The 26,404-nt window shown below is 48.7% G+C and overlaps 1 protein-coding gene across 1 annotated transcript in view; it reads right to left on the bottom strand.

Annotated features, from left to right (window-relative positions):
• LOC115317790 overlaps positions 1–20,554 on the bottom strand; it is a 29,716-nt gene extending 9,162 nt beyond the window's left edge. Inside the window, exons 1-2 of the mRNA XM_040216121.1 lie at positions 20,423–20,554; positions 23–192 (exon numbers count right to left, since the gene is read on the bottom strand). Coding sequence (XP_040072055.1) covers positions 23–192; positions 20,423–20,554 — 302 coding nt within the window. The remainder of the gene's footprint in view (positions 1–22; positions 193–20,422) is intronic.
• Between the last annotated feature and the right edge of the window lie 5,850 nt (positions 20,555–26,404).

The following is a 26,404-nucleotide window of genomic DNA, read 5'->3' as shown; positions in this document are numbered from 1 at the left end:
CGAAGCTTAAATGTTAGCTTACGTTTTGTTCCTCTCATCTGTGTAGGTCAAAAGGATGGTGGCGGTAGACATGTTCGCCTGTGTCTTCCACAGCATCCGTAAACATGTGGTCGGTTTTCCAACCAGCCAAGTTTCATTGGAAGATTTGTCGTCTTTCCGATAAGTATATCTGTCCTCGAGAGTCTTCAACAACTGGAATGGCAAAAATTAGAGGCAGTTACGTGCGATTTATTATTCTACATGAATACAATTGGTCTTTCTTCATGCTTTGCTATAGCGGTGGTACACGTTCACGAATATAATTTGTCAAAATGAAATGTGATCCTCCTAGAAATACGAAAAAAAGCAGACAGCGTCAAGGTAAATGTCTATACCACGAAAGTGCGCCTTGAAAGGGTTACGTTTTTCTCCATTGCAGAGTGCCGTAACTTGGAAACAGTGTAATCCTACATGGTAGCCTCACTCCGTCGACCTTCGTCACGCAGTAGTAAGAAAACTAAAATGGTTGCGAGACTCCGCTGCATACACAGCGGTAAGTGTTACAGAACAAGTACACCAACCTTTTCATACCGTAAACCAAAATAGTATTTTAAATTACCGATATATTCTTAATATTTATATTCTATATGATATTCAGTGCACTCTAGAGACTAGGAAATTTAATCGCAGTTGCGCCTGTGCCGCGTTTTCGCGTGACGAAAAGGAAAGCCGGGGGAAAGGCAGAGAGACGATCAACGCTCTCGAAAACCTCCTCGCAGCTCTTATCGCAAACGCGGTCCATAGACCATTTGATCTCGATCGAGCTGTTGGAATCTCTCCGTAATACCGCATTTTCACGAGTAATGTTCCGACTTCTTTTGAACAAGGCCCTTGTGTCTACTTTCCTGCATAGCATGCTTCCAGCCAATCATCGCCTTCTGCATAAAAACGCAACGAATAACGAGGTCGAGAACACGATTTTCCGTAAAAATGCCATCTGAGCAGATAACGATTTCGCATGAAGACGTTATCTCCGTCCCGTAAATCGCTGTCATATTTCCGTCGATCGCCGTGATTAGGTTTCCCCGTGCTCCGCGGGAAAGCAGACCCACAGTACTTGTTGATCAGAAGGACTACTTATTACTCGAGCAAATACGGTACAGGCTTTCATATATGTCTACAGCTGCCACAATTTGTCGGGTCCTGCGCCAATTAGACACCTTTATTTCAGCGGATTGCCGCCGTAGATACTAAAATATTTATGCACAAAATACATCATCCTCGGTCACCTCTGTACAAACGTAAACCTCGGTACGCTGAGAAACCGATTCGTGCGGTCACTTCAAATGAGCAAGAATTTCTTTGACTCGCGCTGTGAAGCCCACTCCGAAGCAAGGATCGGCGGAGCGATACATTCGTTTGTGCGACTACAGTACCTTGAACGAGTCTTTAGGGAGTTGTCGTAGATCGCGTTTCCCCCTCCGCTAGGCAATCCGGAACGAAGAGGTCGCTGCTGCGCATGCGCGCCGATAGCCTTGACTGTAGAGATCCGGGTATCCTAGCGGGCAGCGGAGAGCGTTGCGGAGCGGTGAAAACGATCTACGAAAACTCCCTTTTGACTGGTGCGCTTTTTAGAGTCCTATGCCGCCCGCACAGCAAACGTGATCCCAAATGTGCAAGGAATGGCGTCACAAAATCTGGCCTATCTTGTTTTTTTATCGCGATACTGGCGCTTGCTGCTAGAAGTACTGGAGAAGGAGGAGGAAATAAAATCTACGATCAAATGTGAGTGTCTCCGCCGTTGCGGGATACCAGCTCCTTAAAGGGATGCTGCAATGACGTTTTTACTGTTTTTCAATTTGCACCGAGCTTGAACGCACTGAACGTAACTTAGTGAAACTTTTCTCGAAATTCGCTTTATTTTATAAGTTATAGGCAGATTAGAATTACAAAAACAAACAAAAAATAACCTCTCTCATGACGTCCCTGGTCCTGGCTTGGGTGGCCGTGAACTAGAGGAGGGGTAGTGAGCTCAGCGAGCGCTCACGGCTGCCGCACTCCGTGTCGACGGCTCGAGAGAGCGCCACTAATGCATGTGCTGGATAGGCTGCTTCATAACCTCCTCTATACTCACAAAGCCTGGCAGTTCGATGACGGAGCCATAGAGTACCGGGTCGCAGATTTGGAGCGCGAGGATCTGGTAGCACAGAGCATTTCTCTGGGAGTCTGATATTGAGAGCACAGCTTCTGCAGCGGCGAGGACCCGAAACATGGTTTTCAAACCCGGCGAGAAAAGAAGTGGTAGATCGAGCAACGCGAGAAGCACGAGCGGACATTCCATCGCTCGTGACAAGTGTGTTTCGGCGTCTCGCCTTAGAGGGGCGCCCGTTACATGACTACCGTCTGCCGGTCTACCTTTTCACTTTTGGCGGCATGCGTCTCGTGACGATCTGCCATTCTTTGTCAGTAAAGAGGAGGCTATGATTGGATGAAGAGGGCGGCCAGGGCGGCTCGGCATTCCATTTGCTGCGCGATTGAACACTAATTCGGCATGCCACTTCATTGGCCACAAACGACAGCAAACGCGGGCTAAAGATTAGTTCAGAACCGGAGCCACTTCGCGCTGTCAAACCGCTGAACGACCAAACCGCAAGCCAAACCTGCTCGTCGAAGGCCTTCGGAACGCTCGCAACCGGTCGGATCCTCCAGCTCAAACGACCGCAGCGGCGCTGCGTACGTCTGGGATTTTTCTATGCTTGCCGGTTCATAGCAATTGCGTGGCGCGCGTGGGCACCTTATCCCACTACCCTTTTCTAGTATACGCCGCCTTTTTCACCGCTTGGGGGCGGGTATGACGACGGATAATTTCTTGTTTCCGTACTTCAAGAACAGCATTCGTTTGTTTTTTTATCTAAAATGATAAACAAAAACTACTTTCGACAAAAAAAAAGTTTCAGCCATTCCACTCTGGTGAAGAAGGAAGAGCAGCGGAGCTGTAATATGTGACGCCGCCGGTCATAAATGGCGGTAGCTGTCCAGAGGCCTCTGTCGAGATTTATTTGTCCACGGGCACGAAACTGGGGAAACTAGCCCTTAACAGCGCCGCTATAAAACTAAAGGAAGAAAAAACTTTTAGCGGCTCTGATCAGTCGTAAGTCAGGAGCTGGCCAGGACCAACAACATCACGATGTCGTCACATGCTGCGCGCGTTCGGTACCACGGGGCACGGGACGAAAAAGGAATGACGGAGGAAACTGAAACGTTTAATAGAAGGAACTTGTGCCCAGTCGAAGTCCGCGCGGGCGCCGACCTCGACGCCCGCGCGGAGAGTGTCAGGGCGTCGAAGTCGGCGTAACGGCAGGATCGAACGCTGAGGCGAGACTGACCCCGGGTCGCCCCGCGTAGCCCCTTATGTACACGTGGGAGCTTCGGGAATGTTCGGCGTAGAACATTCGGCGCCTAGAGCGTTCGGACCTCGAATACACAACAGAGTTCTCGAATTTACTAGAATGCGAGATTTACAGAGATAATAAAATTGTACGTCCGCTCCCTGGAATCGAACCGTGGCCCTTTGCGTGGGAACCAAGCACGATAACTCTTAGGCCACAAGCGTTTTATTTTATTCAGTACTTAAACACGGACTACCCAGATCTTTTGGGCAGAGTTAAAAACCCTTCATACACAACAGCATGTGCAACAGGCTTGCCCAGTCAGGCGTTTCCGTCCGTACACTCATATACACTCTTCACCTGAGTAACTAGTTCAGTGAAATACTGTGGAGCAGATTTTGGTTTTCTACTGCACGGCGGACATCCATACGAGATTTCTAAGGAGCAAACAAACCTAACACCATGATCACATTGAACGGGACACTCTCTTGTTTGTTGACAGGAAGGAACCGAATAGAATGTGATGTTATATCTATGTCCTTCTTTATAGTGCGCTTTAGGACGTCCCAGAACATGATTGCGCCCCAGCAATCTATGAATATGTGCTCAACTGTCTCAGGCTGTTTGCACAGTAGACACTTAGCACCCCAATGTAAAAAACATACCTCTCTCAGCCATCCATACTTTAACTTGCAGTGCGGCACTGTGCAGCCGGAAAAGAAGGATTTCCCCGCTGTGGAGATCCACATCTTCTTTACGCGAACCAAAACATCATCCCCAGGCAAGTCAATGAACAAAGTTATGTACAAAGGAGCGGAAAAGAGACTATCAATTCGATATTTGGTCAACTTTTTTCTGGTGGCAGTGAACAAATACTTTCGCGAGTAACGCGCCATTAAGAATTTTAAAGCATTCACCAACTCCTTCACAAAGCTGACCTTCCTAGCGGGGGGCCAATGGTAGAAGAAACCAGAACGGAAAGGAAGTGAGGAGTTATTCTTGTTTGAAACATTACTTGCAAAAGAGGATGTTTTTTTGTTTCTCAAAAAAAGAAAACGAGAAACAACTCGTCGGACAAATAGGTGGGACAGACGAGTCCTCCTCTTGACATTGTACGAAAGAGGTTATCGTTATCACGTCTCGTTGGTTCCCCCGTGTTTTTCCATATGAAAACAGGAAACACTTTATGGATTTTTGTATACTAGTTCGTGCACAGTGTAGAACTTGTACATACCATAACTTGGCGATTAGAAAAACATTGCAGACAGTGGCCCTAGTGAATATCGACATGTCGCGGCCACACTATTTGTTTGCCCGCTCTCTTAAGTTCTCAACAGCTTCCGCCAAATATTTTGAATTAGTTTCCGTATATTGCCGCGAGCGCAGCGGACTAAGTAGATAGTGCGCTCGTGGCCTAACAGTTACCGCGCGTGCCTTCCACGCAGAAAGCCAGGGTTTGATTCCTGGCCGCGGGTATGCATTTTTTTTTACTCTAACGTAATGTTCTCGTAAATTCGAGAACCGTGTTGCTGATTCGAGGTTAGAATGTTCTACACGCCAAACCTTCGACGCCGACTGGTCCAGAACCCCACGCGTGTACAAAAGGGCCTCCGCGTGGACACCCGGACTCAGTCTTGCCCCTGCGCTCAATCCTGCGGTTTCGCCAACATCGACGCCCGCGACGCTCTGCTGTTTTCTTCTCTCCCCTTTTTGTTTTGTTTGTTTTGGGCACAAGTACGCTCCATTGAACATTTAGTTTTTTCAGTTATCATCGCCTCATCAATTGTCGTTCGTGACATTTTGGTGGAGCTGCCGGGTAACGCATGTCCTTGCAGCGTACCCCTATGAGGGCCCGCAGCGCAAGTCCGATTCCCAGACTGTCGAGAAGACCGCTCTACAAGGAACGTGAAACTCGGGCCAGCCGCCGCATGCAGGGACAGGCTGCTGAATTGGATTTGCTGCCGGACAAGCCCAAGCCGAAGAAGACGACGATGGCCAACCAGCCGCAGACCCCGGCTGCTTCTGTCGTCGGTTACCTGCCCGTCGTACCGCGGACGGCTGCTCCGTTTCACGGCGAGCAATACGAAGACGTCGAAGACTGGATTGACCAGTATGAACGCCTTGCCCGCCACAATGGCTGGACCGATGAGCAGCGCCTGCACAACGTCTATATTTTGCTTGAGGGGACCGCCAAGCACTGGTACGAGAACCATGAGTCCTCTTTGACGTCGTGGGACATTTTCAAGACCGATCTGAAGGGTATACATTCATCAACCACCACCACCGAGAGAGAGCCGAGAACCTACTGCGAATCAGAACCCAGGGCCCCAGCGAGAGCGTCACCGGCTTCGTAGAGCACGTCCTGCGCCTGAGCGCTCGCGCCGACCCTCGGGCTACAGAAGAGAAGAAGCTACGAATGCTCATGCGCGGGGTGAGAGACGACATCTTCGGAGGACTCGTCCGCAAACCGCCGGCAACCGTCGACGCCTTCGTCACCGAGGCAACAAGCATCGGGCGCGCCCTCCAAGTGCGCGCTTCCCAGCGGCATCCAAGCGTCACTGAAACCGCTCTGCTTAGCGGCAAAAACGCTCCTGGTACGGACATTCGAAACATTATCCGGGAGGTAGTCCGGGAGGAAATCCGCCGGTTGCTACCAGCCGCAAGCCGTCCAGCGACACTCCCCATCACCGAGGCTGTGCTCGAGGAAGTACAACGGGCGGTCCACCCTGAAGTTCCCATCAACACGGCGACACCGGAGGAACCGACGGTAAGCTACGCCGCAATGGTCCGACGAACCCCACTAGTCCCGCGTCCGCACATGGGGCCCCCTTAAGTGTGCCTCCAGAGTCGCAGCATTCCCGACGCCAGGAAGATCGGGCATACGTTCGTCCAGAACGAGTTGCGCTAAGAAAGACCGACGTCTGGAGGACGGCCGACCGACGCCCGCTGTGTTACCGCCCAACGACCCTCGACCACGTCTCGGAAAGCGACCTCGGGACATCGAGGACAACCTCCGTCGCTCTTCATCTCCTGAGTCAACTCCCCGCCGAGGATTCCGTTCACCGTCCCCCCGACGCTCGTCATCGCCCTCCCGCCTGTCTCGCCGAGACAGCCTGTCACCCATCGCTTCCCGTCTGGAAAGCTAGGCGCGGAAATGCCGGGAGGTGGTGTTGCCGAAGACGAACGATGCCAAGATACTGAAGATCGTCGGAGCACTCCCACTCTAATGCCGCAACGCCCCGAAACGGCATTTCTGCAAAACTGTCGAATTATTTCAACCGTATCATCGACGGCCACGACGCGACGGCACTCGTCGACACCCGAGCAGACTGCTCCGTTTTGAGTGAGAGACTCTCTCGCCCCCTTCGGAAACTTACGACGTCGTGGGACGGACCGCAGATACGAACCTCCGGCGGACATCTCATCACACCTGTTGGCAGGTGCACCGCTCGCGTTGAGATCCATGGTGAAACCTGCTCTGTGAAGTTCGTCGTTCTGCAAGACTGTTCGAGGGACGTCATTTTCGGAATTGACTTCTTGTGGGAATACGGCGCCATCAACGACCTTGCGGAGAACAAGCTGACGCTTCGGAAACTTGTCCCATCGGCGGAAAATTCCAAAGCGATGTTAGCTTCAATGCGAGTCCTTACCAGCTACGTAAACCTGCCGCCGCTATTGAGTGTCTTGGTGCCCGTCGGGACCGAAGAAGCCACCTGCGGTGTAACACTGTTGGAAGGAAGCGTCCAACTTCTCCTTGGACGAGGGATTTGCATTGCAGGAGGCGTAATGGAGCTCCAGGACGGGTGTACCCTAGCCCTTGTCACAAACTTCCGGCAAGAGTCGCAGCACCTTACAAAGGGTACAGTTGTGAGATACGACGAGGAAATTCAGGACTCAGCCGCGATCGCCGCGATCTCAGAAGACGCCTCTCCGACGCAGCACAAGAGAACCACGCCGTCAAAGCTCGACATCGACCCGTCCCTCCCAGCCCCACAACGGTAACTCAGTGACCTTCTCGCTGAGTTTAGTGAGTGCTTCTTCACGTCGTCAAAGGTGCGCCAGACGACGGTGGCGAAACATCGAATAATTACTGATGACGACGTACTCCCTGTGCATCGGCAACCGTACCGAATCTTCGTGAAAGGAAGGGAAGTTATCCAAAAGCAAGTTCAGGAAATGCTTGATGACGACATCGTCCAGCCCTCAAACAGTCCATAGGCTTCCCAGTTGTCCTAGTGAAGAGAAAAGACGGAACCCTGAGGTTCTGCGTGGACTACCGCCGGCTGAATGCAGTAACAAAAAAGGACGTCTATCCGCTGCCCCGCATCGACGACACCCTGAACCGGCAGCGCCACGTTCGATAATTTTCGTCGATTTTCGTCGCACAATGGTTAAGTCGAATTCTGGCAGTCTTCGACTGCAAGAATTCGACTTAACCATTGTGCATAAGTCTGGCGGCAAGCATAATGACGCCGACTGCTGTCTAGGGCCCCAGTCGAATCTCCTCCCGACAGCACCAACGACGACGATGACGCGCGTTTCATCGGAAAAGTTACAGATACCGACATGGGAGCACTTCAACCAGACGACCCGGAACGTCGCGCCGTGATCGACCTCCTCAAAGGTCAAGGAAGTTCCGTTCCGCGAATCTCGGCCCGAGATTTGTCAAGCTTCGTTCTGCGGCAAGGCGTGCTCTTCAAGAAGAACTTCGGAACCAGCAACCCTGCCTGGTTGCTGGTTGTGCCTGTCAGCCTGCGAGTAAAAATCTTTCAAGCATGCCACGACGACCCGACGGCTGGACACTTACAGCAGGACGCTCGCCCGGATTTGTGACAAGTACTAGTGGCCGAGACTCCCGAAAACCGTCCATCTTTACACTCGGTCGTGCCATTAGTGCCAACGACGTAAGCCTCCGACAAAGCCAGCAGAACTCCTGCAACCGATATGTGCCCCGACTACGCCCTTCCAGCTGGTCGGAATGGATTTGCTTGGGCCGTTCTCAACATCGATGCAAGGGAACCAGTGGATTATCGTCGCGACCGATTATCTTTCACGATACGCAGAGACGAAAGCCCTTCGATCAAGAACAACAGTGGAAGTCGCCAAGTTTTTCGTCGAGTCCATTCTCCTTCGAATCGGCGCACCTGAAGTGCTGATCACAGATCGAGGGTCGTCTTTCCTGGAACAGCTGGCTCAAGAGGTATTTCGGCTCAGTCACACCAGCCAGTGACGAACCACCGCTTATCACCCACAGACCAACGGGCTAACAGAGTGGCTGAACAAGACCATCGCCGACATGGTCTCTATGTACGTCGACAGAGAGCACAAGACGTGGGACAAGGTGTTGCTGTACGTTACATTTGCGTACAACACAGCGGTACAAGAAACCACAGGAATGACGCTGTTCCAACTGGTACACGGCCGGCCGGTTACCATGATGCTGGACGCCAGGCTGCCTCATGTGCCAGCCGACGATGGCAACGACGACGCTCAACTGATATCTCAACGCGCGGAGGAAGCTTGTCAACTGGCAAGAATCAAGATTCAAGAGCAACAACGAGTCGACGCACGCTGATATAACCTTCGTCGCAGGGACGTCTACTTCCAACCCGGAGACCGGGTATGTATGGATGTGGACACCGATACGGGCGCCGTGGTCTCAGCGAGAGGCTTCTCAAACGGTATTTCGGGCCCTACAAAATCACCCGACGCTTCGGCGATCTGAACTACCCGTCGGAACGCGCCCATCTGCAAGACGCCACCGACAACCCGAGGTGGTGCACGTCGTTCGACTCAAGCCGTATTACGAACGATAAAACTTCGGACTCTCGTCAAAGAGTGAACTGTGGCTCGCGACTCTGCTATCCTCTTGTTGTGTACTTGAATTTTCGCTTTGTGCTGCATCGGGACGATGCACTTTTTTAAAGGGGGGAATAATTCCGCAAGCGCAGGGGGCTGACAAATACCCGTGCCACACGGGCAACTCGAATGTCATTTACAACGAATGACATTTGTGTGATCGGCGAATCAGCTCGCAATCTGTCGCGCGTGGAACGTGCTACGCCCGGAAAGTCGCGCGCTGATTATTTCATTCGTTGTAAATGGCATTCGAGTTGCCCGTGTGGCACGGGCATACGTTGGCAGCGCGCTCGTGGCCTAAAGGTTATCGCGCGTGCCTTCCACGCAGAAAGGCAGGGTTCGATTCGTGGCCGCGGGTACACATTTTTGTTGACTCTAATGTAATGTTCTGGTAAATTGCTGCTGATCCGAGGTTAGAATGTTCTACACGCCCAACATTCCACGCCGATTGTTCCAGAAGCCCACGCTTGTATAAAAGGGGCTCCGCGTGGCCAGCCGGACCGAGTCTCACCCCAGCGCTCTATCCTGCGGTTTCGCCGACATCGACGCCCGCGACTTTCTGCTGTTTTCTTCTGTTCCCTCTTTGTTTTGTTTGTTTTGGGCACAAGTTCGCGCCATTAAACATTTAGTTTCTTCAGTTGTCGTCGCCTCATCAATTGTCCTTCGTGACAATATTGTAGCCGGTTTTCAAGCTATTTGCTCGGAAAGCAGCTCCATTTAACACCTCTGAAATATTGAGGCGTGGTATCCCACTCACCGTACCAGGTACCATTACATTTGTCAACATTAGTAACGGCACCGGTTGCTTTGCAAAATTGTGTACACAGTTCTAAAACACTAGCAACACTCTCTTTGTTACTACAGAACGCAGCAATGTTATCATACGCTATAGAACCTTAGTTTCTACGTCACCCATGCTAAAACCTTGAACTTGTTTCGACCGAATAATACTTAGACACAGTGGTTCCAAATTAAGAGAAAACAATAAAGGCGACATTCGGCAGCCCTGGCGTACCGAGGAAAAAACTTTCATAGCGGAAGACAGTGAATTGCTTATAATTAGTTCCGTCATTTTGACACCTTCGATTATAATCTTTCCCACATTAGCCCGGTCCAAAACCTCCCAAAGAACGCCGTGACATACCTTGTCGAATGCCTTTGCTAAATCAATTTGCAGCATTGAAATTTTACTTCTTTCAGCCGAAGAGCTTTCCGAAATAGTCCGCGCCACGTGAATGTTTGTCTGGATAGACCTGCCTTTAATTCCACAGGCCTGGTGTGTTCCGACCAGCCCGCAAATCACATGCTGAATTCGTCTAGCTATAATACTCGCAATAATTTTATAGTCAACATTAGAATGTACTATAGGTCTATAACCAGTTACACGCTGTCGCACACTTATAACATCGGATTTAGGGATTAGCACTGTGTGTGACCGAAGGAACGATGGCGGCAAAGTTTGAAAATCATACGCTTCATGTACTACCCTAAGGAGAAATGGAGACAGTTCGTTCTTAAATTTCTGGTAAAACTCTCCTCCAAGACCATCCAGGCCAGGTGTCTTGTGTGACGCTAAGCCGTCAATCGCGCTTTCTACTTTACTCAACGTGATAGGTTCCTCGAGCCACTCTTTTTTCTCGTTTGATAACTCGGGCGCTTCCACAAGCATCGTCCTAATATCTGTCATACTCGTCGACATATCGTGGCCTTCGAAAAGCTGCTCGTAATACTTGACAAAAGCGAGTTCAATTATATCTTCGTCATGGCCGATAAGACCGTGATGCTCAACGGTGGTGATTTCTTTATCTAAAGCCTAGTTCACATGCAGCGGTTTTGGCCCTAGAGCGGCGCGATTTCTGCCGTCGCGGCGCTCTGGCCAGCACCAGCAATTCTGCAGCACGAGCGCCGCGACGGCAGAAATCGCGCCGCTTTAGGGCCAAAATCGCTGCATGGGAAACCCGCTTAAAGCGTGCTTCCTTTCATCCGCCAAGGCGCGGCTAGTGGGCTGTTCCCCCAAAAGAAAGTTGCGCGCTCTTGCTCGGATTATCGCACCGCGATAGCGTTCTTGGTGAAAGCCGCCACACTCTAAAAAAAAAAGGGAGTAGTACTTCCTCCCTTAAAGGAGGAACTCGCATGTATCATATATTGCTCTACAAATGGAGGAAATTTTCCTCCTACAAAACGGGAGGAAATTTCCTCCCCTAGGAAGGGAGGAAAGTTGCCACCTATTTTTGCTCGTGGAGAAAACGTTCCTCCCCTAAGAAGGGAGGAAAATCGCCACCTTTTTTCGCCCAATGGAGGAAACTTTCTCCCCTCGTGTAATTCATATAACTTCCACCAGATGGCGCTCAAAACAGAAAAAAAAAAATGTTGGTGGAGTACCAATTTGTTTTCCAATGTCCCCCGCCTTTGAACGCTACATGGCAAATACAACACCGAACATACAGAATACACGAAACACAAGGAGAACACCCCACAAACGCAACAACGCACCGACACTGAACCCCCACCCCTCTCCACGTACGCTAACTTCGCACTCTCTCTATATATGGCAGTCTTATTTTTGAATCCGAATTGGCCGGTGACTGCCATCATTTGTCGCATAAACACGGAGAGACGGAGCGAGTGTTACTCGTACTTCATAGATTATTTCACTTGTCTCTTGGAATAGCACATATCTCTTAATTCAACACCCTGATCAAAGTAAATGTAGATCATTAGGTTAATTAACTAAAATTTAATGAATATATTTTTAATAAGTTCGAAGAATCATGTTGGCAATGCAGTGTTGAAATGCAGTACACTGGTGCTAAAATTTGCCACCAAGCTATAGCTTGATTGGAGTGTGCAGTGCCAGTGTAATCAATTTTAAGTTTCGGCGGGGGAATGATTAATTTTAATTGTTGCACAAGAATTTCAAGGAATTTTTCAAACAAAAAATATTCCTGATTTTAACAAGACTCGTTGCAAGAGCAGGGGACATATCTTGGGTCGCGCTTCGTCACCCGTAAAAGTGAAATTTAATATTGTTTTAATTTTCTAACCTGGAGCGTTCTACCTATAAATAGTAAGTGCCGGGAGCGATAAGGACCCACGAACCATGACTTTGGTATCACAACCGCTTGAAAACATCATGCTGCCCAAGTCAAAAAGTTAAAAAGCCCGTGTTGAGAGTTTTAGATCGTTCAGTCACTTCCGCAACTCTATAAGCAATCCAATAGGGAGTTTTCGTAGACCGCGCTGTCCCCTCCGCTAAGCGTTCCGCAACGAAGAAGTTGCTAATGCGCCTGCGCGCCGATAGCCTTGACTGTAGAGTTCCCGCTATCATAGCGGGTTGCGGAGGGCCTTGCGGGACGGCGAAAACGATCTACGAAAACTCCCTATTATGGGTATGGCCTCCGCTATATGTACCGTAGCGGAGCCGTGTTTTCATGTTTTAGAGGACGTTTGCAACCCGTTGCAGAATATAGCGTTACGAGAGCTACCGCAATGCAACTATTTTGGACACTAAAGCTAAAATAAAAGGTTGTACAGCAATTGTTAGTAATATTCTATTCATGTCGCTATCTAAATAGAACGTTAATAGTAAGCTTATGTTCATCCTTGCTTCTTTTAAAAGTAAGTCCAGTACATTTGCGACGAGCAGACTTGAGATCCACGTTGTTGACGCCGGGTGAACTTGGTCGTGTGCTACAGCCGGCCAGCGCTCGTTTCGCGACACGAGAGAAACCGCGCGATAAGGGACTAAGTGGGCCGCATAAAAGAAAACAAAAGTGCGACGGAATTATTTGTTCACTTTACCTTTTTTTTTTTTTTTTTTTTTTTGTTGTTGCGAGTGCGTTATTTGATATGTAGCATACAGTAGCAGGAGATGCCGCACAAACTAAAAAAGCGGCGGTGAACCGTCCGCTTGGTTGGATCATCCGTTCCTTCAAGACCGCAGATCCGGCCTCCCTCCCCCCCTTCGCCCCGCAACCAGAATGGAATGTCTGTACTACCCTTTCTTCCAAGTGGACTCTTCCCGAATGAATTGTTGACCTTGTCTCCCGGATTTGTTGCTTCGTTCCTTCGCCGAATCGTCATTTCAGCGTCCTTTCTTGTGCGGGGATCAGGTTTAAAAAAAAAAAAAGAAATATATCGCGTGTTCCCGCAAGCCGGTCGTGGTCCCGATGTTGACGGACTACGACGTGTGTCGGACGGCAGTCGCTCGCCGCATCGCAGTTCTCGTTCCTATCGACTGGATATGCTGTTCTGTTTTACACAGAACTGAAATAAACGCTGCACGGATTACCTTTCGCTGTATATGGTACGTACGCTTTATTTCAAGTGTATATGTTTTTCGCGGAGGTGACGGGGCTAGGAACGTATAGACGTGTCGACTCGAATAGAGCAGCGATCTTAGCAACAACGTGATTAAAGAAAAAAATGTTCCACGCTTATGACGATTATTTCTTGTGCGCCCTACTTGTTACTGAAGTTAAAGCCAATAGGCAGGCGAGCTGGTTAAGGATAGATAGTTTCGAGTCTGTTCGTCCTTTTTTTGTTCCCTCGCTCCAGGTTCACTATGTCCACTTGTAATGTAGCAAGTAACGCGACGAAAGCGGTCGTACTTGCCATGCCAGTGATAAGTCGCCACCTGTACTTATCGCAGCTGTAAGGTTTCATTCACAATGAATAAGCGCGATCTCGAAGCGGGCACATACGGCGTGATTCTTGCGAGACGCGCGCCGCGCTACGCGCCTCGCTTTTTGGTTTGTTAAACTAGTGTACCTCCGCTAGCCCCCGCAGCTCCGCTTTTTCTCTCCTAGCACCGCGCATGGGCAGTAGTGGGATTGATCTAGGTGACGGTAACCAATCCCTCAAGTTGCCGTCACCGCCATTGAACATGTTCGCGGCGGCAGCGGCGGTTCGAACCGCCGCTGCCGCCGCGATCATGGGGGAGGAAATTTTCGTCCCTTTTTCAAGCGCCACCAGGTTGCGCTGCATCTAAATCGGTGAAATGGAGGAACGGGTGCGATTTCCTCCCTTCCGTAGGGGACAGGGAGGAAAATCACTTTTTCCTCCATTTCTCCTCCCTTTTTTTTTAGAGTGCAAGCCTTGCTGTGCTTCTTTAATCGCCGAGTAATGCAAACCGGAATGTTTTTGTTCGTCCTGCAGTAGGTTAAACTAATATTTGCTCATCATCCTTTCTTCATTTTTAGCGCGGAACTTTAAAACAGACGACCTTTCTATAGCCCGTGATTTAACTTCCTGCTTAAAGTATTCCCACATTTCCATGCAACTCATGACATTATCTGCGAGCACCGCCTCAAAAGCTTCTTTTACTGCTTTACAAAAAGACTCGTCATTCAACATATTGACATTTAATTTCCATAGATCCCATTTGAAATTCGGTGCCCTCTTTTTTCCGTACCCCAACGTAACCGTGACAAGAGAGTGGTCGCTAAAAAAGAGCGGTTTCACGTGACAGTCTGAGACGACATTCCATATCTCTGCCGAAACATAAATCGTATCCAAACGCGCGAGGGGCGACTGCTGGAAATGGGTAAAACGAGATTCCTTCCCCGAATTGTAGAGATGCGCTACGTCTTCTAATTTATATTCATTTATCAGGTCATTTAAAACTGTATCACTACGATCGAACTTTTTCTTGGCACATACACTGATCTCGTCGCTACATACACAATTAAAATCCCCCCAAAACACAACAACCTTGTCGCTCTGTATAGATACTGCTCCAAAAACTGAAAAAGTAAGACTCTTTCGCTGACCTTATTAGGCACGTTTAAACATATTTTACACAGTCCTTGGTTTAGACACTTCAAATCACAGATAATGAGTCTGTCTTGATCATCTGTGATAATGCTGGAAACGATGAGCTGTCTCTTTGCTGCTGCAGAACACAGCAATGTCATGTGCATACGCTAGAACCTTAGTTTCTACGTCACCCATCCGAAAAACTTGAACACCCAGCAGACGCTCCAACAGAGTGATTTACGCAAACCTCGTAGCAGCGAAGGGAAGGTTTCAGTGCTTGTTCAATGTGGTCGCTCTTTTCCATTTTTGTTTCCTGCAATGCAAGAATATCTAGCTCTTGCTCCCATACTAGACGATACGTTGGTAGTGTTCCGTTTTCGAGTTAAGTCCACGCACATTTAAAGTCGCAAAACTGAGAGGCTCAACAGGTGCAGACATACTCTTACGCGTTTGTTTTTAAACTAATAGGCAAGCGTTTCCCTCTACAAGGGTCAACAACCCTTGCACTTTCTCATGAGCAATTCGCTTCGCGTCACTCATTGTGAGTGTTTCTTACTGCGATCGTCTGACCGAGGTTTGAACAAAAGGCGAGCTTCCTTAGGTCCTTGAGTTGTCCATGACTTTGAAATTTGCTCCTCTTCGCCAGGCGCGTCCGGGACGGAAGGTCGGTCCAGCTGACTTTCCCTTGTCGGGCCGGTCTCGTTCATAGGCTCATGTTGCCCGGTGCTTGGATAGAACTGCTGCCGCTGGTCGCCCTCGTCCGCTGTACAGATAGAGGTTTCCTTCGGTGCTGTCTTTTCTGCGTGAGGGTATTCACAGGTTGTTCTCATTCCGGTGCTTTGTGAACTCGGAGGTTCCTTCGTGAGACGCTTCTGCTCCATCGTCGTTCCCCGCTACAGTGTCCGGCCTTTTTGGCGTGTCGTCTGGCGCCTCCGGTGCAGCGGTCTCTACAGCTTCCTCTGTCTCGGATACGTCCATGAACATCTCCGACTAATCCTGCTCCTTGCGGTCCTGAGGGATGGAAGCATACGTGGTCACGCATTCCTCGGTCGCATGTCCAAAACGGTTGCAGTCGGTGCATAGCGGAACGTGACGTTCTCGCCGGGTGTGCCCGGTTCGTCTGCAGCGCAGGCATAGGTGTGCCCTCCTTTTCACCAGGACCAGGACTCTGCATCCCTTCAGTCGCACTTCGTGGAGAATTTTGACGACCGCCATACCCTCATGGATAGTCATTTGCACCAGCCGTGTGCTTGACTCGACATTTTCAAAACCTTGTTCTCTGAAGCTCTCCCTGGTTATAATGGACACCTTCCCGAACGTTTCCAGCTCGTTTTGCTCTTTGAAGTTTGGTACATTATATGGTACACAGTGAATTTTTAGCTTGACTTCATTGCTCGCCGGGTCTAGCACGACGCACCGCCCTCCCTTCACCACAAGTCCTTTCGCGTTCACCAGCTTTTGCTTCGCAGCTAAGGAAGGCAGTCTCAACATCCACACATGGTTCATCTGGTACGCACCTGCTGATGCCGAGTCTTTTTTGATGTCCAGCTTTTCCAGCTCGTGTCGGAAGTCCTGTATGCAATAAAGACGTTTCTTCACATCGCAGTGTAAAAACACCGCGTTCGTCGCGATGTATCCAGCGGGCAGGGATGGCAGCATAACCTGATAATCTTTTAGTTTCCCTCGCGTTATCTGCAGCAGAAGTACCACGTCCAGAAACGGCCGATGTAACCACCCCTGCGGAGCGCATGACTCGACGTCCGTCTGCTATCGCTGCCGGAAGAAGAATCCGTTAGGGCCACAAGCACACTGCCTACTTGGTCAGCTGCTCGCGCGGATATATCACACACACTGATATTTCCCTCTTTCCAAGCCCGCTGTGTTGCCCGAACCACAAGAGATGTGGAAACCGCAACAAACGTAAACGCTTAAATAGGATTGCAGGGCCCCTTAAAGGAGCCATGAAGCCATTTTTCTACAAAAAAGAAAATCGAGAAATATGAACATCGTTTATCCCCTCAACTCGGAGCCAAAGCTATACCTATCTTATACCTATCCCATGCCGCCTATCCTACGTCGCCAACGTTAATCATAACCACGCCCTGGATTGGCAAAGTATACAACGCGCGCTGAGCTCCAGGGATTGTTAGAGCTCGGCTATTGTCATCACCGCAGTGGTTGGACGCGAGACACTCACTACTCGAGTGTCCGCCGCGGCATTCATTGTTACGACCCGAAGTCGAGTGCTCTCACAGTTCTTGTGTTCAATCCATGAACCGCGCTCGACTGTCATCCGGTGGGTAGTTTTGATCCCACAATTATGTCATCAAGCTTTTCGAAGAGAAGACTGAAAGAAAAAATTGATGGTCGAGGCAAACTGGTAGAAACTACAGATGTGATTATCTATGAATGCGATAGAATTTATCAGTTCACACCGCAGACTGAGCGGGGATGCTGAATTGGTGCGTAGGTCGTGATATGAATTGTTTCGCTAAATTTAGCAAATAAACTCTCCCTAAATTTAGCGTCGTCCTCTAAGACGACGCTAGATCGTTGTCGTCCTTGAGATCACCATATAGGTTGTCCTTGAGGTCGTCCTATTGACGTCGTCCTCTAGGACGTCGTCCTCGATGTCGTTCCAGACGCCATCCTTGAAGTCTAGGAAGACGTCGAGGTTGACGTCCTGAAGCACGACGTCAAATTTGACATCTGGAACGACCTCTAAGACGACCTCTAGAGCGACCTCAAGGACGACCTCTGGAGGGCCTTTAGGTATACCTAAAGGACAAGGTCAAAAACAACTTCCTAGAGGACGACGTCAAAGACGACGTCTGAAACAGCCTCTAGAACAAACTCGAGGGAGATCTTGAGGACGACGTGAATACGACGTCGAGAACGACCTCTAGGACGAGCTCTAGGACGACTTCAATGTTATCAGGTCTTTCAAAGAGGGTGCGAATGTGAAGGAGTGCGTCCTGCTGCTCCGCATTCGCGCGGTGCAATGGGGCGCAAGCACAGTTAGCTGAAATGGTCCACAGCGCATACCTATTGCGCACTAGGAGTTCAGGAAATACCCATATATGGGGAATAGACCGATCTCACCTGCCAGTTTGGCAACGCCACCGCTGCCGCAATGCATCGAGGGAACTTTAGTCTTTCTGCGCGTGCGGCAACCTCGCTGGAGCTCTGCGCGTGCAGGGCACAAGCAGTCTCGTGCACGGCCGTTTTCCACCTGTGGACTAAAGTTATGGCTGCCTCGCGGATGCGTCGAAAGCTTGGTGAGATCGGTCTATTCACCGGTGGTCATAGCTGTGTGCACTAGGATGCCTCAATGTCCTTCTGTTTAGGGTGATGCCATCGTTTGTAGTACCCGATGCCGACAGCACGCGCTCACGGGTATAATACAAAGAAATCGCAGGAAACAAAATGTCGCCGTAGCAGGGACACGCTCTTTCACGCGCTTCAGAACAAAAAATAAAAATAAGCATTCGAAACAAAATGGCCAGATGTCATCACCCCAAGCAAAGCGCACATGAAGGCACCCTAGTGTGCACAACTGCTGAGCGCGTGCTGTTGTCGAGCTTTAACAGTTATTTTGCTACGTGCATTGCACACTATCAAGATTGCCGGCCTTAGCAACCTCATAATGTGAGCTCGATCTGAGCATGCGCACTAAGCAGCACCCAAAAATATGGCGTCATTATATCCTCGCAATTTCACAGCGACAAAGAAGCTTCTGTATCAGTGGAGGTCTGTGCGAGTACCCTTGGGCCAGACTAGGACCAGTAGGCCTCTGCAAAGGCATGAACATTCCAAGCGGATATCGTTTCCTGCCCCTTTTATTGACAAACCCGAGAATAAGAAGACATAAAAAGAAGTCGTATTTTTCGCCCACTATATGTTAAGAAACGAAAGTGATCGCTGTAGCACGACCTCGCAATGTTGGTTAGATTGTGCCGTCACGTACCTGAGGACGGAGGTGCGACGTGGTTAGTTCTGATAGTCGTCGTGGTTGGCGTCGTGGATTCCACTGATTACCGTCAACAGTGCTCGCTGATCCGTAGTGTAAGTGATAAGCGCTTTGGAAGTTTCCAAAACCATCCAACGTTACGCATAGCAACTTGATAGCGACAAAGTGGGATTTCGCATAACGCGAGTAAGGTTTGAAAACAAGTGTTTGTAGGAGACGACACGGAAGACTCTCCTTTCGTCGCGTCGTTACTGGCGAGATGCCAGGGCATCCCTCTCTTCTCTCTCCGCGCTGCGCGGCCGATTATTATTTTCCAGTCTCGGGTTTATAATTGGGGAGTTAGGTCTCAAGCTTGTCTGCGTTTTTTATTACCAACTTCTGGCTGCTGAAGCTTCTGTCTACTGCCACACTAAAGAGCGACCTGCATCAGGACAGGCGTCTGCCACGCCATCAGCTGCTGTGACGGCCGGCGACAACATGGCACTTTCATGACGTCATCGGGAGGAAATCGAGAGACCACCTTTTCAGAATGCGCTAAACACGTCAATCGAAGACGGTGTCCATGCACCATAGTGAGTGCTACTGCTTTAGCCATGGTGGTGCGTTCAAAGGGCCATTTTGTTTTTCTTCGGGCGGAAGGAAAAACACTTGGCCTCCTAAGTTTACTTGGGTTTGATTCTTTCGCGGACGAGAAACAATCAGGTCTCGCAGAATTACAGATTTGCTCCTTCGCAGTGACAATGCGCTACCTCGCTTCAGCACGTCCGAAAATACCAGTAATGGAAGGTTCTAATACTTTCCCGAGACAATTTCGCACCTTTGCTTTTTTTTCCACGAAAAACAAACAAACAACCAAAGTTTTAAATAAGATTGTAAGAATGTCATTAGGAGAAAGGCTGTAAGCAAATTATTGAACACGTAGAGACACTTGTTTCACTTTAAATTTGTATACAACCCAAGAGACAGATACAAATGTGAACTGGGTGAAGGTACGCGAACGATTTGTAATTATAGTGGATTAGAAATTGTTTGCGAATTTGTTGCACGCATACTGCTGCAACAAGGCCGTACTTCGGAGAGGTCATATTTCTGCCGGCGTCTATTTGGAGACGAACATGCGTAATATGGCCCTACGCGCGTCGCAGGATGTCACGACGCAGCGGCGGCGCTGCTGACGGTGTGTATATGGCGCACGCGCAATACCTTCTTTCAATACAAATCCTACGTCCGCACTTGACGTGGTCAAAAATACGCTTGTTTGAAAACAGCGCGTGACTGAGCATATAGGAGGAATGAGAATTATTGCTGATTCGCACTATGCGATATTCTTGCGCACGCGCAGCTCCGACGTCGCTTGTGCGGAGAAGAAAGCGTGGTGCTCACCACTGGGATTCCTAAAAGTCGCAACTGCAAAATCCCGAGTGAAATCGCACTGTGCAAATCAGGCCCTAGCACAATAATGACATACCTCTTTAACCTTCTTATTCTCGTTCTCTGAAGATGTATCTTCGCTATATTGGGATGCTTCAGCTTTGAGGGCAACGTCGAAGGTCAGAAAGAAGGTCCACGTCAGAAGTAATACTCGCCGCTGCAGCTCCATTTTCTTTTACACGGCAGGCAATTTGCGAGCACAACCGCTGAGTGCTCGTTTTTATAGTTTGAGGGTGACCCACGTGACTATGAAAATACAGATGCGTTTCGAGGATGTTTGCTTATATTTATGGAACTCGCCATGTTGTTGCTATTGTCTTTGCGCTTTTTTTTTCTATTGTACACGCCGCGTATATACCTGTTTACTCAGAAATTGCAACACCATCTTTCTTTTAGTCTTTCCGGATAAACAAGGTTCCTCTATTCAATTTGTTTGTGCAACACGAACAATTGAAACTTTTCCCTCGAACCGTAGTGCCCGCGACCGTGGGAGGGAGGCCTGAAGGCTATGACGAACATGGAACGAAGTTTATTGTTTCCTGCATTTGACTACGTGTAACTGAACCGGCATGAGAATATTCGGGACAACGCTGGAACTATACTCCGTTTTGTTTTAAGCCCAAGCGAGGTAAAAGCTACAAGGGCGAGCATGTGATCCTGAACACTGCTTGCACAGCACAAGCGCGCATGCATGGCAGGACGCTGAAAGTCCGCAGCTCGCTCTTGTCACTCCAGCCACGATAACAGTTAATGTGAAACGGAGTATAATACCTCTTTTCAGACGGGCGCCTAAAAGGACCTTTACGCCGAAGGCCTTAAGGATTTTTGAATTACCTTTAAAGGTCTGCAGTGCCAGAGAGCGCGAGTAAATCTCATTTAGACGACATTTACAGCGATTGAAGTCTCGTATAGCTCGTTCACACGCATAAAGCACGTTCACGCAAGAAAAATAATATCATGGCGATATAAAGAATTTTTTTTTTGGTTTTTTTCTTAAGCAAACAAAAAGTAAAAAAAAGACAAAATGACGAGTTCAGTCGACTGATTAGAATTAAGCGCCGTTCACACTCTTGCGACCGAGTACGACCGAGAAAGACCAGACCGGTTTTTAAGCCTTTTGCGACTTCTTAAGACCGGATGCGATGCAGCGGAGCTGGTCCTAAGAGATCGCAAGAGGCTTAAAAACCGGTCTGGTCTCTCTCGGTCGTACTCGGTCGCAAGAGTGTGAACGGGCCTTTAAGTCCACCTTAAGCCCAAGGAAAGTTTTTTTTTTTTTTTTGGCAATTAGCGGTCACCCTGAACGTCTTGCTCAGTGCGCGCGCTTCCAGCACTCTAAGAAAAAAAAGGAGGAGAAAGCTGGCAACAGCGACTGTTCCTCCCTGCTGTGAAAAAGTTGTCCAGAAAGGGGAGGAACGGAAGTTCAGATGAAAGGAGGAGATCCAGTTCCTCCTTGTTCAGTTAGCGCAGAGGTAGAACATCGCGCTACTGACAAAGAAATCAAAGGTTCGATCGCTGGAAGGAGTGGTTCTTTGTTTTCGTTAAGTCTTTTTTTTCATTATTATTATTTACCAAAACAAACATCAAAAACCCAGACCGATGGAAGGAAAATAAAGTCCTTATTATCCACAGACGCCAAGTAAAATTATACAAATATCATTTCTACAAGCTTCAGCAGCACGCTGTTTGATAAACAAGATTTGGGCACCCAGATTGGAACTAAGCTGTTTACGCAGGGGCCAAGACGACGAGGTCGGTCCTTCAGTCGTTTCTTTTGCCGTGGCGTTTTCGACATTCATAAAGAAAGAAGTTTCAAAACATCCGTCATAAGCCGCTAAGCTTCGAAACGATGCCGACACTGCTACGCACACTGGGCGGCTGCGATAAGCTGCGATGGCGGCGGGCTTCGGCCACTTCGACCAAATGTCGTAACTCGGCTGCCTCGGCCGCCTCGACTGCCAGGTCCTGACCCTGGCTGCGACCACTGCAACCAACGTTGCAAAGACTACAACGCTGTGACGCTACGTGGACTGCAGCGAGTTGTGGCCCTTTGAGGTCCCTCGTTCTCGCGACCGCTGTGCAGCGACTGTGATGTGTGGTTTATCTGTGCGTCTTCTGTGCAACGTTCGGTGTTTTCAACCCTTACCGTTTGCCGACCGGCCATTACCTTAATTCTGTGTTTCAGGAGCTGCAGATGGCAGTGCTGCTGTTGCGAACGAAGGCGCGAACAATCGCCGACGTCCCATGTGTGCAAGGGCGCCCGGAGGTGTTGGTGCAAGGAGGGGTGTGTGGAAGTTGCAGCGTTTTACTTCTGCAAAAAACGCAAAAAAACGAGAGGGTTTTCCTTTCTACTCCGGCCCCTCTCCTCCCTCCGGGAATATTTCTGCGGGTGCTCATGCCTGTGTGTCGTGGTATCCGGCCAAGTTGTTGAAAGCCAGTTGGTAAAAGGCCAATTTGTCGACAGACAACTTGTAAAATAGACCACTCCGTCATAGGCCAATTTGCAGATCCCAACTCGTCGAAGACCAGTTTGTTTAGTCACCCTGGCGCCAGCGGCCTGAAACGCGCGGGAAACACGCAGTGGTCAGCGCAAGCTAGCAACATAAGCTGGCAGTCGCTTCCAAAAGCATCAAGACAGGCAAAATGTTTGCAGCATTTTGCAGCACCAGTGAAGAGAAGAAAATAAATGCCTGTGGGATATACCACCAATGGAAATACATCACCCTTCAAAGCTATTGTTTGTTAAAAGTTTTTAATGACTGGGCCTTGTTTAAAAAGGAATAGTACAGCAGGCTGTTGATAGTTAAAACTGATATTTCATACTTCTGGTTAATTCAAATTTCAAGATTCTGGCTGCCCCGTTTTTTTTTTTTTTAATGTATTTTTAACCCGCTTAATTCAAACGGCATTTTTGTGCTATTCATACTTTTTGTTCTCGCGGTTTCGTTGAGTGAGCTTCCTTCCGAGCACCGGTGCACCGCAGAAGAGAAACACCTGCGGAGCTTGTTTCTGCGGCTGTTGCTTCTCCGCAGTGAGAGGTGCAGTCAACAGGGCTCAAACAGGAAACCACGAGCTATGAAAACGAGCACCATCCGAAAATTTCCATAAGTTCGACGGACGACGTGACGTGGCAACATGGCATAGGTCCATGTCGCAGCGTTTGCGCAGAATGCTATGAAAACTGCCGCTCGGTGCCCGTTTTCGTCCCTTCTTGGCCCGATGAACAAACTTAATTTTGTTTTGAATTGTAATGTGCTATCGAAAAAGTCCAGACCAAACAACATTTGACATTCTACTGATCTTTCTCGTGTGGCATACCTGCTTATGGTCAATAGGCCTGTGTAGCGGAAATTCTCGAGTATCTGCTTTGTATATGCAGCCATCTATATGGCAAATCACAATTTTTCCTGCATCTTATTTAGATGATTTTCCAATAATCCAAGATTTCCAACTAGTCAAACAAAATTCGTGGCTTCTCAGAGTGTGAATTAATGAGTCTATTGTATAAACACAAGGTCAATGGATAGGCGATTCCTTGGAGATTTAGCGAGAGAACGCACGGTGCTCGCAATTTGAATTAAAACTTGTGTTTGGGCGAGTTGGTTCATACTGATTTAAAAGATTAAAAAGCGCAACACAACAAGGACAATAAAGACACGAAGACGACAGGACGGGCGCTAACTCACAACTGATTTTATTAGAAACAACACTGTCAGTTTTATACACAAGATCGTATGCCAAACCCACACTGCAACCAATCACCGCTCTCACAAGCAACTATCTAGAAACATTACTTCTTTCTGAAGCAAAAAGAGAGAAGGCGCGCTAACGCATTTGTCATCTTTCTTTTTGATATAAAACGCCTCTATAATCTCTCTCTCGGTCTTATCTTTTGATTTCTTTAAAAATTTTGTTTCAGCCAACAGAGGCTTACAGTCAGCACATCGCCTGCAGTGGTCTGCCAGGTGTCCCCCCCGCGTTGTTCTGCACAGAAAGATTATGCTCGCGTGCCCTATCGTTAAAACAGCGCCCGGTTTATCCAATATAAACTTTTCCACATCTTAATGGAATCTCATAGACAACATTGGTCACACATTCAGTGTACTGTACAGCGTGCTTTCTTGAACAAAGTGCTTTTTTCTGCCGTGTAAGCATCGGACAGATCTTTGAGAGCTTGAAAGGGGCCGAAAAAACAACATTTACATCGTATCTACTAGCTATCTTTTTAATGTTGTGAGACACTTTATGCCAATAAGGAATCACATGTACACGTCTTTTAACTTTATTTGTCTGGCCGCCCCCTTGTAAGTTAGTTTTTTTTATTTTTTGAAGTAGGCTCTCACAGCAGCTCGAAATTAGGTTAGGTGGGTACCCTACGTTTTTTAGCCTTTTTACTTGCTGAGCAAAACTGATGTCCATCCGATGTTTGCAACTTTTTGCAAGGGCTGCCTGAAGACATGTTAACGCTGTTTTAACGATAGGGCACGCGAGCATAATCTTTCTGTGCAGAACAACGCGGGGGGGACACCTGGCAGACCACTGCAGGCGATGTGCTGACTGTAAGCCTCTGTTGGCTGAAACAAAATTTTTAAAGAAATCAAAAGATAAGACCAAGAGAGAGATTATAGAGGCGTTTTATATCAAAAAGAAAGATGACAAATGCGTTAGCGCGCCTTCTCTCTTTTTGCTTCAGAAAGAAGTAATGTTTCTAGATAGTTGCTTGTGAGAGCGGTGATTGGTTGCAGTGTGGGTTTGGCATACGATCTTGTGTATAAAAGTGACAGTGTTGTTTCTAATAAAATCAGTTGTGAGTTAGCGCCCGTCCTGTCGTCTTCGTGTCTTTATTGTCCTTGTTGTGTTGCGCTTTTTAATCTTTTAAAACACGCAATTTGTTCAGGCTCAGAAACATGAAATGGAAATAGAGGACAAAAAGTCGCCTGAAGATGTGGGGTTCTGCCGGGCACTGTTAGTGTATTAGGAGGAATATGAAGTGAAAGATAAGTGCCAAAGTGCCATTTTGGCGCATCCGCTTCCGCGACCAACCACCGATTTCAGACATCAAACCGGAGGCACTTCAGAGCTTCACCGTAGGACGGCAACATCTCACATTATAAATGCAATTCTGCGAAGCGTTAAAAGGGCCGTGCAACGGTTTTAATGTTCAAAGATTTGGTAGTTTGTATTTTTTATATTGTTTATCCAAGCACAAGTGACCAAAAACGTGTCACCTTACCCGGATAAACTGCTAATCCGCAGCGTAATCGCAAAGAAAAAAATAGCTATTTGCCGATCTGCCGCTGCGTGTGGCTGTTGCAGGAACAATGGAAGTCAACAAAAACCTGCCCCCTCCGCTGCTACGTTCGCCGTCAGCCCAGTGGCGAACAGTGTTTTTTGTCAAAGGCTCGCCGCGACCTTCGACAATGCTAATCCTTTAGAAGTCGACAATGTTAATCCTTTGGAACTCGACGATCGCGGAGGAAGCTGCTGGTCTCTCCCAAGAGAGAACCCAAGGGGAAACCACGTGATCCCCCAGAGTATGTCACTCGAAAGGCGACATGGAGAGTTGACTGGCACTGATTTGTTTCATTTTTTTTTTTTTAATAAAAACAAGCGCTCGCATGAAAATACCGTTTCCTGTTCTTCGTTTTATAGGTGACACAAGATTAATTTCTGCAGTTAAGTGGCCAATGTCCGAAAATCGTTGCTTGCCCCTTTAAGAGTCTGAATCTGAGGAGCCGACACCCCAACTGCCACTACTGCCACAGCAGCACTGACACGCGAGGCAACCACCTCGCACCCCCAAGACATACTTGGTCTTTTCCACAGGTAAAAATCCGTCGTGCGAAAACAGTACGACAAGCACTCCGCAGGCGAGCTGTGGAGAGAGAGTGGAAAGAAACTCTATTCCGCGTCCACCGCCCCACCCTCCGGCCCGCGGGTTGTTGGCGATCTCGTACAGCTTGGGGTTCACCACCTGGTTGGCCTCCTGCAGCACCGAGATGAGCTCCTTGGCCTGCCGCGA

The sequence above is a fragment of the Ixodes scapularis genome, unplaced genomic scaffold (assembly GCF_016920785.2).
Source record: "Ixodes scapularis isolate PalLabHiFi unplaced genomic scaffold, ASM1692078v2 PGA_scaffold6__148_contigs__length_123643588, whole genome shotgun sequence".
In the NCBI taxonomy this organism is placed as follows: Eukaryota; Metazoa; Arthropoda; class Arachnida; order Ixodida; family Ixodidae; genus Ixodes; species Ixodes scapularis.
This window is presented reverse-complemented; position numbering and strand designations above follow the sequence as displayed.